Source organism: Emydura macquarii, unplaced genomic scaffold (genome assembly GCF_026122565.2).
Source record: "Emydura macquarii macquarii isolate MOO-44397 ecotype Brisbane River unplaced genomic scaffold, CSIRO-AGI_Emac_v2 contig_2473, whole genome shotgun sequence".
NCBI lineage: Eukaryota > Metazoa > Chordata > Testudines > Chelidae > Emydura > Emydura macquarii.
The window spans coordinates 8,186,102-8,205,478 of NW_027132610.1; the positions used below are offsets into that span (position 1 = coordinate 8,186,102).

Consider the following 19,377-nt stretch of genomic DNA (forward strand, 5'->3'; position numbering starts at 1 on the left):
CACAGGCTCTGCCCTGTGCACTCCACTTCTCAAGACAGTAAGAACAGGGAATACTGGGATCCTACCTTTGTTTTTGCAACTACAACTGATTTTTTTCCCTTGCTATTTATTCTACTTCCCAAGCAAGGACACCAGGCAGAAATCCCACTGTTACACATATCTGTGATCAGAATAGCACAAATATGTGCACATGCATCACTTTTAGGCATGTGTTCCACAGCTACATTGTTATGGTCCATAAATATTGCATCATTTTATGTTGTGCTTGATGTTCCAATGGTTTGCACTGTTTTGTGCAGTAAAGGTTTTTATTATTTGTACTATTTGATGCTCAAAAGGAAATTACTGACAGAGGTTCAGTACAGATGTATACATTGGTGCATATTCCATAAATACAATAATGCCCTTCCACGAAATTGTTACACAAGTATAATAACCTTCATTTTCAAAAAATCCTTGACTAGTGAAACCCTGTCACAATGCTTAATAAAATTACATTTCACAATAAAATCATAGAAATGTAGGACTAAAAAGAACCTCAAGAGTTCATTCACAAAAATAAATACACACACTCAGAACCCATGGAGGCAGGATTAAGTATTGGCAACAGATGTTTGCCTAACCTGCTTTTTTAAAACTTCCTATGACAGGGATTCCACAACCTCCCTTGGTAACTTGTTCCACAGCTTAGCTATCCTAATAGTTAAAAAGTTTTTTCTTAATGTCTAACCTAAATCTCTGTTGCTACAGATTAAGATAATTACTTCTTGTCCTACCCATGGACATGGATAACCATCCTTTTTATAATAACCTTTCACAGCCATCCCTAGGGTAGGGCGGATCAGGGTGACCACCGCGGCCCCAGTGCTTTTCTGGGGGGCCCCGTGCTTTGCAGGGGGGGTCCCGCTCCAGACCAGGCGGGAGGCTGCAGCCTGCCTCCCAGCTGCATGTTGGACTGGGTGGGAGGCAGGCAGTGGCATACCGAGGGGGCCAGGCCCTCAGGCACCAGCCTGCAGGGGAACCAAGCCCCTCATAGCCTCCTGTGCCCCCTGCCCCTCCCGCACATTGTGAAGGGCTGGCCTGCCCCTCCCCCCCCAGGCCAGGGGGTGAGGCTGCCCCATCCGAGCCGGTGCTGGGCTATGAGACTGGAGCAGGAGAGAGAGGCACCATTCGGTGTGTGTGGTGGGGGGGGGAGGGGGGGAGAATGGGGAGATGCAGAGCCCGCTGCGCAGGATAAGGTAAGCGGTGTGTGTCCCTGTCCCCCCCGCCCTGCAAGTACAGACCCCCTCCCTCCCCAGGGCAGCTGGGGGGCAGCGCCACCTTGTGGGAGTCAGGGACCCCTCTTGCCCTGTGTGGGGGCGTGTGAGACTTGGGGGGGCCCAAATGCAGGCTTGGTTCGCGGGCGCCAGAGACCCAGGGTATGCCACTGGAGCCAGACCGAGGGGTGTGTGTGTGTGTGTGCGCGCGCGCCACATACTGTGGTTTGCCCTGGGCCCCGCACACCCCTAGGGATGGCCCTGCAACCTTTTATACTGTTGAAGATTGTTGTCATTGTCCTCTTTCAGTCTTTTCTTCTCTATCTTAAACATACTCAATTCTTCCAACCTGGACTCTCTCCAATTTGTCCACATCTTTCCTAAAGCATGGTGCCCAAAACTGGACACACTACTCCATGTGAGGTATCACCAGTATGAAGTAGAGCAGAACAATTGCTTCCTATGTCTTACATACTCCCATGTCTTATATATGACTCTCCTGTAAATACTCCCTAGAATGACATTTGCTTGTTTCACAATAGCATAACATTACTGACTCATTCATTTTGTTATCCAATATAATATCCAGATCCTTTCACAGATGCCAGGCAGTTAGTTCCTATTTCGAATTTACGTATTTGATTTTTTTTTCATAAGAGTAGTATTTTGCACTTATTACTGAATTTCATCTCATTAATTTCAGTCTAATTCTTCCATTTATCAAGATTAAAATTCAAAGTACTTGCAACCCATACCAATTCCATTATCCAAGTCATTAATGAAAATATTGAGTAATAACAGACACAAGACAGATCCATTTGGGAACCCACCTAATATGCAGTTTGACTACAAATCATTGACAACTACTCCAAGTGCGGTTTTCCAATCGGTTGTGCACACACAACCCTTATAGTGATTTAATTTAACCATATTTCCCTACTTTGTTTATGAGACTGCCATGTGGAACTGTGCCAAAAGCCTTATTAAAGTCAAGACATATATCTACTGCTTCCCCCACATCCAACAAGCCAGGGTTCCCCTATCAACAAAAGAAATTAGGTTGATTTAGCATGATTTGTTCTTGACAAAGCCATTTTGACTATTACTTCTCACCTTATTTTCTAGATGCTTGCAATTTAATCATTTGTTTCAGTATCTTTCTGGATACTTAAGTTAGGATGACTGTGCTTTAATGGCCCGAGTCCTCCTTTCTCCCTGCTTTAAATATTAAAGCAGAGCTCTGCTATACTTAAGGTTAAGACCAGCTTTCTGTTTGAAGTCTGACTTTTCCAAGTGCTCTACAATCCTTATTGTTTACTTGGATTGCATTGACATCTATGTGCCTCATGGGGACTCAGTGTAGGATTAGTGATCCAAATTTGGGGCCATTTGGCCAAGAAGTTCCCAAGATACAACTTCTACAAAAGGACTTCTCTTAAAATTGACCTATTCTAGCACACAGAGATCAAATCAATATTCAGATGATCACATTGGGGTCTCTGAAGCTCAATGGTTACCTCAACAGAGTGCATGGCAGCCACCAGCCCTTTGGAAGAAATCAAATTGAAACGTTATTTTTAAAAGTTTGCTTCTCCCGTTAAGCCCACTCCAAGCAGTTCTAGTGTTCACGTGTCAAGCAGTAGAGGTGCACAGGAAGAGAAAGGACCTAGCAATCTGGAAAACTCTCTCTACATCTCAGAACCTGTGTGGTTCTGATGGTATGTTACAGTCATCAACTCTGAACCCCTACCCAGGCATTGCATGAACCCAACCTAGAGCAGAAATCTGAAATTGACAATGTTGCTGGAATCTGGCTCTGTAAAAGGATTTTCTTCATTCTGGGGAAACGTCATCTGAGTACAACAAAAATTTCAGAAGGCACTGAAACTACTTTTGAAGAGAAAAGCTACACAAGCAAATGCTCATTAAGGCTTGGTCTACACTAGACTGTTGTCTAAAAAAAGCTGACTTTTTTCAACAAAATTGTGCTCGTATACACACTGCAATCATCTCCTCCCCCTCTAGCTGACAAATCTGCCCTGTTTTTTCAACAAAATAAAAACTACCTCGATGAGAGGCATAGAGCTTTTTTCTACCAACTTAAATCGAAAGTGTCAACGTAGCCACCATGGTTCGGTTATGTCATGGTAAATGGCTTCCGGAAGTGCCCCACAGTGCCCATGCTGACCACTTAGGCCATCAGTTTGAACTCCACAGCTCTGCAGCCACCTGCCACTCCCCTTTTAAAGTCCCGGGACTTTTTTAAATTCCACTTCCTGCTTGGTCAGCATGGAGAGCTCACATCTCACCTTCCCAGCTGACCATTGCAGGCCCACGCACCAAATGCTCTTCTGCTTGGAGCACACTAAAGCAATTGGACCTGATCAGCATTTGGGGGGAGTCAGCCATGCAGTCCCAGCTGTGCTCCAGCTGAAGGAACTTTGATACCTAGGGCCAGATTTCTCTTGCCATGGCAGAGAATGGTTATTAACGGGACACGCTGCAGTGCAGAGCAAAAATCAAAAAGCTACAGCAGAGCTACCAGCAAGGCCAGGGAAGCCAACTGCTGCTCTAGTAGACAGCCAAAGAGCTGCCACTTCTCCAAAAAGATGGAAGCCATCCTCAGAGGGGATCCCACCTCCAACCCAAACACACCCGTGGATACCTCTGTGGCCCCAGGACCAACACACACCAGAATCAACCCCGACGAAGAAGTCATCAACGAGTAGGTGGAGTTAGAAAAGGACCCGGAGCTGGAGACTGGTTCGTTTGGTGAGGTTGGGAATCAGGAGCTGTTCTCCACTCTGGAAGTTTGCAGCTAGCCCAAGCCCTACAGCTCAGGCATGCAGGAAAGGGGAGCTCTGGTAAGTGTTTTTTGAAGCTGATGCTGCTTGTGTATAGGAGGCATGGGTGAGCCTTTGCTTTGCCAAATCATAGAGATAGTTGAAGGATAGAAATGCAACAGAGTAACTGTGTTTCCATGTACTTTCCCATTCCCTTGCGCAACTAGGCAGTGCAGCTGAGAAGCACATTAATGCACACTGCGATTTCACAGGTATCCTCCAGTGATATCTCTAGGAAACTTTCCTGTAGGCACTCCCGAATTCTCTGCCTCAGACTCCTTAGCAGAGTGGCTCTGTTCTTTCCCCTGTTGTAGGATACTTTCCCACATCAGTTGACAATCACTTGTGTGGGACCAAAGCAGTGCACAAGCAAGGAGCATAGAGACACAGTTTGAAGCTGCTTGCATGGATGAGATGCACCCTAGCATCCCTGTTTACCCTCAGGAGCAAGATACCGGCTTCTACGGCCCCGTCTGTGGAGAATGGTGGCACGATGTGAAATTTTGTCACTATGTACCTGCATTTATGCCCTAAGCAACCACCCACCCAGAATCTTCACCTCAGTATGATGTCCCCGCCCCTGCAAAACTCACCATGCCCAGGCTGATCATGGAGCTGTACTCTTCCTAGGGACAGTGAGAAAGAGGCGTGGTTAACAGTACTGCATCTATAGGGTTAGAGCACCCACAATAATGCTTCTGTTCATTGTTTCTTGAGCTTCCACAGATGTAACCGTCACAGATAAAACCCCTACACCAGCGGAGCACCTCTGGCTGATAACGAAGCAACCTTGGAGAATTGAGGAGGACATATTCTGGGAACTCCTCCAGTCCTCTGAGGTGACCAAGAGAGAGAAAAAAAAGGGCATGGAGACAATCTGTGACTGAAAATCAGAAGATGGAGAGATAGGAAAGGAAAAACAACCATGAACAGGTGATGACAGGTCATGAGTGCATTATCAAGGCTACGGAGGATCAGATGGAGCAGCTAAAGACAATAGCGACATTGAAGACAGAGTTCATGCGTGCTTGCCCCCTCACCCACATAGAACTGCTTTCCATGCATTCCCCAAACTCCCCACACATGCCCCACACATTCTTATCAAACTCCCGGCCCACCTCATTACCCCTTACACTCCACCCCTTCAAACAGCTACAAGAGCGAAAGCTGGACTTATACGCAGCTGTCATACCTCACACTGCCCCTCAATAAGCGCATACCTTAACTCTATTTCCTGATTTTCAGAAATTTTAGTTTTGCTGAACAGTGTTCTGGAAGGGCATGAGCTACCACCAGGTAACCTTAACTCTGCATTAATGAAGTTTTTTTGCCATTTATGGGTACTATGTTTACTCTTCTCCAGTTCTTTGGGACCTCCATCCTCTAGGAGTTCACAAAGATAATTGCTAATGGTTCAGAGATTGCTTTGGCTAGTTCCCTAAGTACTCTAGGGTGAATTTCATCAGGCCCTGATGACTTGAATACATCTAAGGGTACAACTACATTTCAATGTAAGACTAGATTCAGACTTAGTTTAAGCCCAAATCCCCCTTCCATCCACACACAAATCTGCCTCATTCAGATCAGTAAGCCCCACAACACAGGTTCTAGAAATCACCAAACAGGCTCAGAGGCCAAGCCTGACACCTACTTGGAGTCAGATCCAAACTCTATCATTTTGCAGTGTGGCTGCAGCTTGGGTCCAGGTTCGCAGACTCACGTCCTGAGAGGTCATCAATGTTATCTCACAAACCCATGGGCCTGTGTTTCTTGGCCTTTCTATCCCAAGACTAGCCAATCAACTCCCAGGAAATGAAAGCAATCCCCCTGGTTCAAGTACAGTTGCTTAGTGCTTAACCTTTCCATTTTATTCCGACCACTAAACTGGAAACAGAGTGAACAGTCTCCTGCGTTAGCTATGGCCAGTGAGTAGCTGTCCTTTACAAGAGTGCTGCTACCTTGTCACAAGACACAGTCAGATACTGGTAAATCTCTGGTCCAAGGCAAGCAAGATGTTTGACTTTGGTAAGAGTTCCAGAAATGACAACATGCACCAAGAAATAATCGGAGAAGCTGTCAGCATTGTGTGTTCAACAGACCAGTGACCAATGCAGAGAGTGGATCAAGCAGCTCAAGACCAACTATGAGAAAGAAAGATGATAACCACACCTCTGGGAACTCATCATCCTGCCTCTTTTTGACAAATTGCTGGGAACTGTGCCAAACACTGAGCCTCCAGTGGCTCATGATACTCTGATCGGATGGAATGGCAACCTTCTAACTTCCAATCTAAGACAGCAAGAGGGGGAACCAGCAGCTGCCAGATCAGGCCAGTAAAGCAACTCTGGTGCTCACGCCAATCCCAGATGAGGACTTGTCACCAGAGCAGCTACAGCACTTCCTGGGTCCATACTCAGAAGAGCTGCTTGATGACCCCCACTCCCCGAGAAGCAGTCCACTATGAAACCAGCAGCAGAAGGCAGAAGTAGCACTATAGCCTGATAAGTTTCCACCTTCATGTCTGTTATTGATATAGGAAAAAGAGGGATTTCCAGCTGATGACCCAATGCAATTATTATTACAAGTCACAGGCAGCAATGTGTATCCACTAATGGCAGAATGCCTGTTTAGCACCTTGGCGTCTCCCATCAACACCACATGGAATTCAAAATGAATACTGGAAAGTGCTAACCACAGTTAACAAGTATACTCTCACAATGTTACAAAGATGTGTTGGGGGTGCTAAAAGAAACAGCCTTACATTGCCTTCCCTGACAATACTGCACACCATACAAATCAGTCATACCAGAGGTTACCAAACTGCCTGTAAATGGTACTAGGGAGGGAGAAAATAAACCATGGGTGATGAATTAACTGTCCAAATACCCAGGGGAGTGTATGAAATCCATAAATATGGTGGGAATGGGGGAGTGCTATGCAGGTCTTTGTTAAAGAAATATGTTTGAGAAGCGGGTGGGGAGAGGGGGGATTTAGGCAATACATGCCCTATTCTGAGTCCTTCTTGGCAGTCCCTATGTTGTGTATGCAGTCCATGTATTGCCATATTAGGAGTCCATATTGTTGGGGAGAGAACGGGTCGCTCCGGGGATCGGTGCTTAATGTCTGGAGGCGCGAATCCGACCTCTCGGAGCCGTTCTGGAGATCGGTGCTGAAAATTTGGCAACTGCTGCAGGACTGGCGAGCGACGACCAGTTGATGGGGGGCACTGCGGCTGTGCTAATGCCGACTTCCCCTTTGATGGACCCCCGACTGGGGTGTCTGCTCCTCGGTGCGACGGCCTGCTCTTTTGCGGAGTAGGCGGCACTGGCATGGCTAATAGGTCCTTCATCACATGGAACACCTCAGGCGTGGAAGTGACCAACAGGCGGCGTGGGCCTCTGCCACTCCCTGAAGTCAGCAGCGGCACGGGTGCCGGGCTCGATACTCATATAGGCAGAGACCCTCTTGGGGTTGATTCCAGTTTCCCCAAACTTTACTTAGCCAGCTAGTATTCTCTCACGGCGTGAACTTTCTTGGGGTGCTTCTTCAGCATTGGGGATGTCGAATAGTGCTGGGCCGGCTCCAACGCTGGAGTGGTGCTCCTGGTCGATGCCGCTGATCTCGGATGCATCTCAGCTCCGATGCCAGTTGGAGAGCTGACTCCATTAGAAGGGCCTTAAGCCTAGTCCCAGTCCTTCTTACTTCATGGATGAAAGCCCTACAGATCTTACACATTTCGGAGACATGAGTTCTCCCCAAGCACTTCAAACAGCTTTGGTGTGGGTCACTCAACAGCACAAGCTTCTTGCACAAAGCGCAGGGTTTAAATCCTGGGGACTGGGACATGCCCCACCCTGGGAAAATTCACTAACTAACAATCTAACTTCTATGAACTAATTTATCAGGTAGTTGCTCAATTTCATTCTCCTCCTCCTCTACCCAAACTGGCTCAGTAGCACAGTAATTGATTCCCAGAGCCATCTGGCTACATGACTACAAATACAGCATTAACTTCTGTGACAGATAAAACAATATCCTGCAATATCCTACACAAACCTTATGCAATTAAGTTAAACCTTATTGAATTAAGTATTTCAGGAGTCAATTGAATTAAAAATGCCATTGTTTATGTGTTATTGTGGAATAGTACATAATTTCTCTATCAGATGCGACTAACGTAATCCCTGGGAAGTATTAGGGTATGTCTACACTGCAGACTGAAGTTCATTTACTTTAAATCGACTTTCACCCACCAAATTTTAGAAGTCGCAGGAGCATGATCACACCACTCTCCTTGCGCCAGGCTCTTGCGTCCCCACTCGTCACACTTGGCTCAACATTCAAAGCAATGCACCATGGGTAGCTATCCCACAGTGCAACTAGACGCAGAGGCTTTTGGGAAGCTTGTTGTCCTCCCATGATACAACGTGCTCCCTCACCCTCCCATCTTATCCCAAACAAACTGCACACGCTTTTTTGTGCCATTTTTCTATGCCACGTATATGCCATTGCCAGAGAGACATGGAGCCCACTCAGCTCTGCATTATCATTGTGAACATCACAAATACCTCACGGCTTATCCTGCAGCATTTTCAAAGGCAAGAGAGGAGTCGCAGCACAGAAAATAGCGATGTTACTGAGGCAGCCCAGCTACAAGCCACAGAACGGAACAATTCCTGTTTGCTGCAAGCTGTCACGCATCATCTTCAGTACATGGAGCACCGGTGCTGGTCCCGGGAAACAAGCACAGATTGGTTGGATTGCATTGTCATGAAAGGGTGGGATGATGAGCAGTGGCTACAGAACTTTCGTATTCAAAAGGCTACTTTCTTTGAACTTTGCGTGGAGCTGTCCCAAGCCCTGAAGCACCTGAATACTCGCTTGGGACCAGCTCTAACAGTGGAGATGCGAGTGGCCATTGGTCTGTGGAAGCTGGCAACCCCAGACTGCTACCACTCAGTTGGGAGCCAATTTGGAGTCGGTAAATCCACTGTTGGCGCTTCTGTGATACAAGTGTGCAGGGCCATCAATAGGCTTCTTCTAAGAAGGGTAGTGACTTTGGGAAATGTGCAGGACATAGTGGATGGGTTCGCCACAATGGGGTTCCCCAACTGGGGGGAGGCAATAGATGGCATGCATATCCCTATCCTAGCATTTGATCACCCTGCCACAGAGTAAATAAACCAGAAGGATACTTCTCAATGGTGCTGCAGGCCCTTGTGGATCACAGGGGATGTTTCACTGACATCAATGTGGGGTGGTCTGGAAAGGTGCATGACGTGCATCTTTAAGAACTCGGATCTGTTCAATAAGATGCAGGCAGGCACTTTCTTCCCTGACCAAAAAATAAACATTGGGGAGGTGGAAATGCCAATAGTGATCCTGAGGGATCCTGCCTACCCCTGGCTCCCTTGGATAATGAAGCCCTACACCAGGCGCCTGGACAGCGAGAAGGAATGTTTCAATAACAGCCTCAGCAAGTGCAAAATGGTGGTGGAATGTGCATTTGGCCGTTTAAAAGCCAGATGGAGATGTCTGCTTACTAGGCTTGACATCAGTGAAAAGAACATTTATATGTGTGTGCTGTGTGTTCTATAATTTGTGTGAAACAAAGGGGGAAAAGTTCCCCCAGGGTTGGGCCGTGAAGGCTGATAGGCTGGCTACAAATTTTGAGCAGACAGATTCCAGCACTATGCTCACGGCCAATTGCAGAGCACTTCAGTTTTGCAATGAACTGCAGTAATGTATGTCTGTGCTGTGCCTTTATTTCCCATCCACCCACCCTCAGTCCAGCAGCCCCACTCCCCTTCTCTCTTCACCCAAGCTATGAATGAATAAAGACAGATGTTTTTTAAGGCTACGAAGTTTTATTTGTGACCCGTTTTAATGGGGGAAAAGGAGGATAACTTAGCATTGTAAAGTGTCACTGTGCAAGCAACTGTGGTTGCATGCAGTTCTTAAAGGGGCCGTCATGTCCTTCTGCTTGCCTCCACCAGTGTGGAGTGCAGCATGTACAGTACCCTGCTCAGTCTCCTCCTAGACCACTTGGGGATGGGGGCTGATAAAGCAGTAGGCAGCAGAGCGTTTTGGAGGGGCTGCTGAGGGAGTCCGTCCTGCTGCTGCCCTTCCTGGAGCTCTACCAGACGCCTCAGCATGTCAGACTGATCCCTCATAATATACAACATCTCCTGTTACATATCATGCTCCTGCGCAGATCTTCTGTGTCCCAGGTCCATGTCTAGTTTTTCAGACAAGGACATCCTCCAGGCTTTCAGCTCTGTGTCAGCAGCCACAGAGGCATTCATTAATTTGCTGAACATCATCCCGCGTTTTTTTTCCTCACTTCCTAATCTGGGAAAGTCTTTCAGCTGGAGTTTGGCGAGGGGGGGCCGAAGGCCAAGGTGTCTAATGTAAGATAAGCAAAGCACAAAGTTGTTAGCCGACCCAAAGTAGTAAAGGAAATATTACAATGTAAAAAGTACTCCCCTTCATGTTCACAAGGCTAAGTCAGACATGCGTTCCATTCTGTACATCTCAGAAGGGTTGGACTAGTGTTACAGACATGGTAAGCAAGGGCCCCTTGCATCTGTTATAGAGAGGCTTCATTAGCACAAAACTCTACAATCCACACTTGAGCAAGGAGAGGGATCACCGGGATCCCCTGAAACATGCCAAAGACTGGTTTGGGAGAAGGTGGGCAGAACAGATTAGAGGACACTGTGGGTAAACTGTAGCGGCAGAAAACGTAGAGCAACCAGTGTCCGTCTCTTCAAAGGCTTAAAAAATCGATAAATGAGTGACTCACAGAGAGTTATGAGTGTCCTTGTTCCGAGCTGAAACTGTGATGAACTAATGACCACAGGAAAAAAATCTCTGTTTAGGGTCTGAAAAACTAATTACCTACTAGAGCCCTTGCTGGATCACAGAGGGGAATACAGCTGCAGTCCCTGATCTGTTATTACTACTACTACAACTACTAATGGCTGTCAGGATCATGACATTCAGCAGTGTTCCCTCCATGCTGCCTAACAGCATTTTGAAAATGGTGCTGGCTCATAAAATACAGATGGATCATGGGATGCCTGGAGAGGAATCATGGCAATATGCTAATTTGGCCCCTAGGCCCATAATTCCAATAGTTTTCAATAAGTATCCCACAATGTGCAGCAATGAAAATCCCATAATGCATAGTGAATTTCACACAATTTTCCAGTTGTTCACAAAACTATTTGCTAGACAACAGAAATATACTGGAGATGAGGAGTCCTGGGTTCTATTACTGGCTCTGAGAATGTCGCTTCAATGCAGAATTAGGCTAGGTTACTCTTACTCAGGGGTTGCCCTTAGCCCACTTCCATCCATACAGAAACACTTCTCAAATGAGTTAAGGCGTGCGTCCAGCCCAGGTTAGCTGGCACAGCTTGGGGACATGGGTTACAGGCCAGGTTATGCATTCACTTGGGCTGGTAATCTGCCCATTTGGCAGTGAGGATGCTGGCTAAATCACTCAAGTGCTTATAGTCCTTCAATGCCTTCTCACAATTAGCCACGTATACCCAAAAGAACTGACAACTTCTCCCACACTTGACTCGGAAAGAATCACAGAGCAGCTCAGCTTTCTGAAAAACAAATGAATCACAGGATATGCCCCCCAAAAGTGCTAACACCATACACAGAAGAGTGCAGCACTAGTGAAGACACGATAATTCGGGCAGAACTTTGCAATGGGCTGCTATCACCTGGGCTAGGGTAACCCAGGTGCCAATCACCTGTGCTAACTCTAAAGTGAAGGCATACCCTTAGACATAGGATGGCCAAAGAACATTCATCTGAAAGGCAATGTGACTGGATTTTACATCTGACCTGCTTGCACAGATCTTATGCAACCTCTTTTCACGTATTAGTAAAACGGGATGGCAGTTTACCTGACTGCTTTCTAGGGTTCATCGATTTGGTCAATAATAAGGATAACAAAGCGCATGGAAATACAAGACAGTTAATAGAGGTGAGATTTGAATATATGGTCTCTTTCCTAGCACTTTCACAACTTCCACTTAGGCTACAGGAGCTCTTGGGGAAGGGAAGAGTGAGTGAGTGAGTACGAGAGAGAAAGAAAGAAACACACACACACCCCTTTCCCAATCATCACTACTAAATATAGCATGCTCATTTTGGCACATTTTTTTTCAATTATGGAAAAAGTGACAAATCATGACACAGAAAAACATTACCTATTTATAACTGATCTTGTATTTATAACTAATCTTGTGTTAATCAGCACATAAGAAGCAAACCACAGATCCAGAGTTCTTGCTACAGGGGGTCTGAAAAAAAGTGAGAATCTGGTGGAAAAAATACTTTAAAAAGGGGAGATGTTAGAACTCATTATAGAATAATAGAAATGCACCTGCACGGAACCAAGATGTGTAAACCTAGACCAACCATGACAGGTGTTAAAAACCTCCAGTCATGGGGATTCTATCAGCTCCCTTGGAAGCCTATACCAGTGCTCAACTAACTTTATAGTTAGAAAGTTTTTCCTAGTATCTATCTAAATATCCCTTGCTGCAGATTATGCCCATTAGGTCTTGCCTTACCTTCAGTGGACATGGAGAACAACTAATCACCATCCTCTTTTGAACAGCTGTTAACATATCTGAAGACTTATACCGTCCCCCTCTCGGTCATCTTTTTCAAGCTTAAAACAGCTAGATATGTTTATCCTTTCCTCATAGATTACATTTTCTAAAACTTATATCATTTGTTGTTGTTTTCCTCTGGATTCTCTCAAATTTATTCACATATTTCCTAAAGCATGGAGCCCAAAGTTGGACACAGTACTCCAGCTGAGGCCTCGCAATAGATGAGCAGAGCAGGACAAGTACCTCCTGTGTCTTACATACAACATTCCTGTTAACACAGTCCAGATTATTAGCTTTTTTCACGGCTGCATCATGCTATTGACTCTCATTCTATTTGTGATCCACTATAACCCCCCAGTTCCTTTTCAGCAGTGCTATCGCCTACCCAGTATTTCCGATTTTGTAGTTGTGCATTTGATTTTTTCTTCCTAAGTATTGTACTTGTCATTACTAAATGTCATCTTGTTGATTCTAGACCAATTATTTAATTTGTCAAGGTCATTCTGAATTCTAATCCTGTCCACCAAAGTCCATGCAACCCCAGTCATCTTGGTATCATCACAAGTTTTATAATCATACTCTCCACTCCATTATTCAAGTCATTAATAATACTGATTAGTACCTGTTAACTAAGGACTTCTTGATGCCAACTTGCAGAGGGCAGAGTTACACAGGGGTACAGGAATCCCTTTTTGTTCACCAAAAGGCATCATATAAGGTCTCTACTAAAGGCATGTGTCACATTGATCCTCATAATGATTGTGATATGTAGGTATGGAAAATGTGCAAGGAGTTCTGTATATATCCTGAAAATTATGTTCTGTAGGCCTTGTAAAGACAAGGCATGCTACCTTTGAGTGACTTGAGACAAACTTGTCCAGACTGGAGGTGGGAGACACTTATCACCCTGGTGGACCATAGTGTATTGTGTGTCTTCTAATAGAAGTCTATTAGCATACTGAGTCAAATGCTAATGAAGATCTTGCAGGAGACTTCAGAAGGAAATTAACAAGGAAAGGTAAAGAGCAGAGGCGTAGGAGAAGGACCCTGCTTTCAGATGAAGATAAAAGATCTAGTCTGGTCTATCTGGGGTGCAGAGAGAGGCCCTGGCATCCTTCAATCGGTGAAGACAAGTGCCAGCAGGCTTGATCTTATTAAAGGGGGATTTCAGCCATACTGGCTGAAAATGCTGGGAAAAGGACTTAAAGTAAGTTAAATTTTGGCTCTAGGAAAGAGAGTGTTATGATTTTGTTTTATATGTAACCATTTGTTTCCAATATTCTTACTTTCTATCATCTGAATCTCTGTTCTTTGAGAATAGATATACAGTGAAATAGATATTAAATAGATTAAATAGATATTACAGTGAAAACAGGAATAAGTTTAAGCATTTATTAAGCGAAGGGGCAACCCAGACTAGTAAATTGGTGTGTACTATTCCTTTGGGAGTAGCGAATCAGACTTCTGAGTGTGTTCAGTGGACCAGGGGCTGAGCACTCCAGAGCCATGCTTGGAGGACTCAAGGATTGGTGTGTGCCTATTGTTACCCTTCACAGACAGAGCAAGGACTTCAAAGCCTGGAAGGTAGTGCCCGTTTTGCCAGAGGGTGTTGATCCACAGGAGGTACTGACAAGATTTCCTCATGCTAAAGGCAGATGGTAACAAGATACTTCATGACCCTGGATACTCCTGGGAAGCATCACAGTACCACACCCAAGGCTAACCCCCTGTGGGACCACACCAAATAAATCCTCCCAATTAGACAACATACCATAATTACTCTTTGAGAACAGTCTTTCAACCACTTGTACACCTACCGTATAATATTTTCATCTAGAACACATTTGCTTAGTTTTCTTATGAGAATGTTATGTGGGGCTGTCAAAAACTTACTAAAATCAAGCATGTCTACTGCTTCTCTCCCTATCTTTGATCCTGTCAAAAAATGATTTGTTCTTGACAAATCCACAATGACTATTCCTTATAATCTTATTATCTTCTAGGGCCTTACAAATATATTGTTTAATATTTATTACAGTATCTTTCGAGGTATGGAAGTTAGGTTGACTGATTTATGATTTCTCAGGTCCTCTTTTTCCCCTTTTTAAAAATAGGTAGTAGGTTTGCCCTTCTACAGTCCTCTGGGACCTCACCTGTCCTCTGAATTCTCAAAGATAATCACTAACAGTTCCAAGATTGCTTCAGTTAGTTCCTTAAGTATTAGAGTGAATTTCATCAGGCCCTGCTGACCTGAATACATCTAACATATCTAAATATTATTTAACCTATTCTTCCCCTATTTTGGAATGTATTCCTTCCCCCTTGTTGTTAATTGTGTTGAGTATCCAGTCATTAATTTTTTATCAAAGACTGAGCTTCGCAAAATAAACATTAAACATCTTAACCTTGTTGTCATCAGTTATTAGCTCTCCTTCCCCACTAAGTAGAGGACCTACACTTTCCTTTGTCTTTCTCTCAATCCTAATGTATTTAAGGAACCTCTTTTTATTGCCCTTTTATATCCTTTCCTACGTGTAACTTATTTTATGCCTTTACCTTTTCAGATTTTGTCCCCATGCTTGTGCAATTGTTTTTGTACTCCTTAGCAAATTGTCCATGTTTCCACTTTTCGTAGAATTTCTTTTTGATTTTCAGGTCATTAAAGAGTTCCTGAGGGAGCCATATTGCCCTCTGATGATTCTTCCTTTCTTTCCTCCGCATTAGAATATCTTGCAATTAAGCCTTTGCTACTGTCCTACTGAGAAACTGCCAGCCCTCTAACTCCTTCATCCCCTATTCTCACTGTATCAACCCAATTTTCATCAAGCCATCATGAAAGAGTCAAATTGAAAATGTAAACTGAGCACTTTATTTTGTTTAAAAAAAAAAAAAAAGATTTAAAACACCACTTAAACTAAGAACTTTTGTCTGAGTATTAACTATACTGTTGGGACCAGCTTCAGCATAATGTGTGCATTAATTCACACTACGATTGTAAATAAAATTCTAGATTACTTATTAAATTTAAACACAGCAGCTTTAAAACAAGTACCTTCCTCCAGCCGTCCCATCACAAGATCCTAATAAAGAGCAGACATTTCAAAATTAATTATAAATCTTAAAAGCTTTCATCTCAAAGCACATCATGAGTTAATAAACCATAAGGCTGACCATTATATGTAACTGATGTAAAAATGTCTTAGTTATGTATAAACATATATTTTAGTTCAAGAGAGATTAACTGAAACAAAATGGCTTCAGGGACAACACAGAACGTAGAGGATTTCCCCTTATGTCACTAGTTCAAATCCAACCCACATCGTAAGGTATCTGATGGTGGTTCAGTAGCTTATGTGAAAGCACTTTGGTAGTCTCCCATATCACAAATATCTGTCACCACAGTAGACTAGCAACCTTATTGGCAATCTTAGCTTAGCATAGCTATAGAAAGTTATTCATTTAGAATAGTTTGGGCCTCCTTTGAAATTTTGCTTGATATATTAAGACTATAATTCAGAAATTTCTGAAAATTGCAGAACAGTCTCCCATGGGAAATGGAGGAAGCCCCATTGCTTGAGGTTTTATAACTAAACAGAGAAAGAAGCCTACAGAAAGTACTGTAGGGAATGATCCAATAGGTCTCTCCCTACTTTACCATTTTCTAACTTCACACTTTTGTACTCTCAAAAAGAGCTGTGTAGATAGCTCTGGAGACAAGAGTCCTTTATTCATAGTACAGTTTTACAAAAGAGTGGTGGTACTCATGCAAGATTCCCTACAATGGTCTACCAATACACCTCATCTGGGAGGAGAGACCATTTCTACAGATTAGAGCAGTGGTTAACTTCTCAACCTATTGGGCCGCACGTGCAACTCTCCGCAGGTTATGTGGGCTACATCCACACAATATATATAGGGCTCTGAGGATGTCACATGGGCTGCAGCTGTGTGGTGACTGGGCTGCAAGCAGCCCCTGAGTTGAGAACCACCGGGTTAGAGGATAGCTTGGTCTCCAAGTTCATCACTCTTGGAGAGCACTAAATTCATAAGTGTTTTTTGTTAGAGAGAAAAGTCCTATCACACCATTTAGTATGCTCATAACTCTTCCTTCACAAATAATTAAGGATGAAGTCCAATTAATAAAAACACTGAAAGATACAAACTGTTTAGACAATATACTAATGCGTGTGCCATATGGCACAAGACTAATTACACTGGATGCTAACACAGCTTTTAAGGGTAACTAAGGGTGCACCAGATTGCCACTGTGACATGACAACCAAGCCCACACAACATTAGTGAGGAGCTATGTACTAACTACTTGTGACCAAAAAGAAAAAAAAAAAAACACTTCTAGAGACATAGTGAAATCCTATCTAAATAAAAGCCATGGTGAGCAAACACTTTAAAGCATCTGCAAGATTTCCAGTACAATTTTGGTAAAGTCTACTCTCTACTGGCTGACTAATGTTTCCTAGTTTCCTGCCTGATTATTTAAATGAAGTTTTACCGCATGTCGAGATTATGCTTCCCCGCCCTCATTTCCATTAGGGCTTGCATCAATGCTTTGCATGCTCTCAAGCCGATTAGCAACACCCAGATTTTGATCCCCTCCCACAGCGAGCGGCACCGCCACCACGCTATTCTAGATGAAAACAAAACCAAGGCAGAGAGGAAAGCACCGCTCCCTGGAGCTTCGTTTTCGAACCCAACGTCAGCCGGGTAACCTGTTCGCAAGGGAAGGAAGCTCAGTCCCCCCCGCTCGCCACACGTGCCCTTTCCCAACACAGCCCCGGCGCTGCTGCAGCCCCCCTCACGCAGTGCAGCGCAGCGCAGCGCAGCCTTCTCCCGGACCCACCCCCTGCCCAGATCCCCGCCCCCACACTCAGTGCCAGGTTCACACACACACCCCCGCCCCCGCCTTCCCTGAAGCATGCAGAGCCCGTCTTCCGGAGCCCGCCCCCTCGAGCCCGCCCCGCCCGGCTCTCCCGCACACACGGCGCCCGGCCCCCTCACATCGCCCCCCACCCCCCGGGTCCCCTCACTCACTCACTCACCATGGTACAGATAGAGGCGATTTTGGAGACTGTCATTAGGATTTCCATCCGCCCAGCGCCATCTTCCGCCCAATCACAGCGCCGAGCCGAGCCGCTGGCCCGGGAGGGGGCAGCCCCCGCCGCCCCCACCAGCCGCCGCTGTGGGACACGTACCCCGCGCGCCAGAACCGCCGCCCCCAACCGCCGGGCGTGCGGTTCCGAGAGAGGCAGAGAACGCGAGAGAGACCCTCACCCCCGCCCCCCCGCCGCGCGCGGACACAGTGCACTCTCCAGAGAGCGCGCGCCCGCCCCCGCCCCACTCCGCGCGCGGGCACAGTGCACTCTCCAGAGCGCGAGCCCACCCCCGCCCCACTCCGCCGCCTTATGCCGGCCCTCTGGGGGCCCTAGCGCCGCCTTCTTCCTAGCTAAGCTTCCCCACGGTCTTAGTGCCGCCCAGTACGCCTACCCTCGTCGCTTCCTCTCGGGCCTTTGCACCGCCCACTTCAAGCGCTCCCAGCACCGGCTCCTCCAGGCCGTAGCGCCGCCGTCCGCTGCCACGTCGGCCACTCGGCTCTTGCAGGGACCTCCCTAGCTTCAGGACGGGCATGTGCTGCCGGATTGGGGCCCCTCCATCCATCCATCCACCCTTGGAGGGGACGGGCTCGCGCGCTTGGCGGCAACGCAGCACATGGCAGCCGCACCTGCCCAAAGTCAGGCAGCAGGCGTCCAAGAGAGCATGTGCCTGGCTGACAAAACAGGACGGAGCCCACCAAGTGGCGGCCTCTTGCTGCTTCTTCGCTGCAACCAGGGCGGCCCAGACACTTAATTCTGATAACTGACCAGTGAGAGTCCTAGGAAAGCCCTGGAGTCCAGGCGCCCCCCGCTTTGAGATTAACCCCCAACACTGGTGCTAGAGCCAGGCGAGCTGCGACGTCAGTGCCATGCCCCTGCCGCCCAGCCCAGCCCTGACACAAACACACAGCCCCCGCCCTGGTGAAAACACTAGGGCACCATTTACAACTGGGAGGCAGGAGCCTGATTTGCCACTGTATTATCTGAGCTTTACACAGCTGTGACTCCACTGAAGCGGATGGGGTTACACCGACATAGCTCTGCAGCACTGGTTTTCAACCTTTTTTCATTTGCAGACCCCTAAAAAATGTCAAATGGTGGTTCGGGTCCCTTTGGAAATCTTACACATAATCTGTGCATCCCCCCGGGGTCTGTGGAACTGGTGAAAAATCACTGTTCTAGGGTAAAGAGTCTAATGACAACCTTTCACGGACCCTTTCAATAGAGTCTGCGGACCCCTAGGGGTCCATGGACTGCAGGTTGAGAACCACTGCTCTGGAGTAAGGTCGATCAGTCCTCCCCCCAACCCAATGTATCTGTACAAATTTTCAAACCACCACCATCTCTTCTGGAGATGGAGTCTGGATCTCAGGAGGGCAAAGACACTGCAGCTGACGCAGATGATGCTGCAATAAGTCCTCAGGGCTCAGGGACAGATCCTGCCACTGACAGCAGTAAAAGACTCATTTATAAAGACATAGGAATTGCCATTGTTTCAGACCAGTGGATCATGTAGTCCAGTATCAGA

The 19,377-nt window shown here is 46.0% G+C and overlaps 1 protein-coding gene across 2 annotated transcripts in view; it reads right to left on the reverse strand.

The window, feature by feature from the left end:
- Nucleotides 1-17,992, reverse strand: part of USP12 (ubiquitin specific peptidase 12) — an 81,178-nt gene extending 63,186 nt beyond the window's left edge. For both annotated transcript variants that reach the window (XR_010922586.1, XM_067562907.1), the window contains exon 1: nucleotides 17,799-17,992. Coding sequence is in view for 1 of the 2 variants with exons in the window: in XM_067562907.1 (XP_067419008.1) it covers nucleotides 17,799-17,846 (48 nt within the window). In the remaining variant the exon portion in view is untranslated. The remainder of the gene's footprint in view (nucleotides 1-17,798) is intronic.
- Between the last annotated feature and the right edge of the window lie 1,385 nt (nucleotides 17,993-19,377).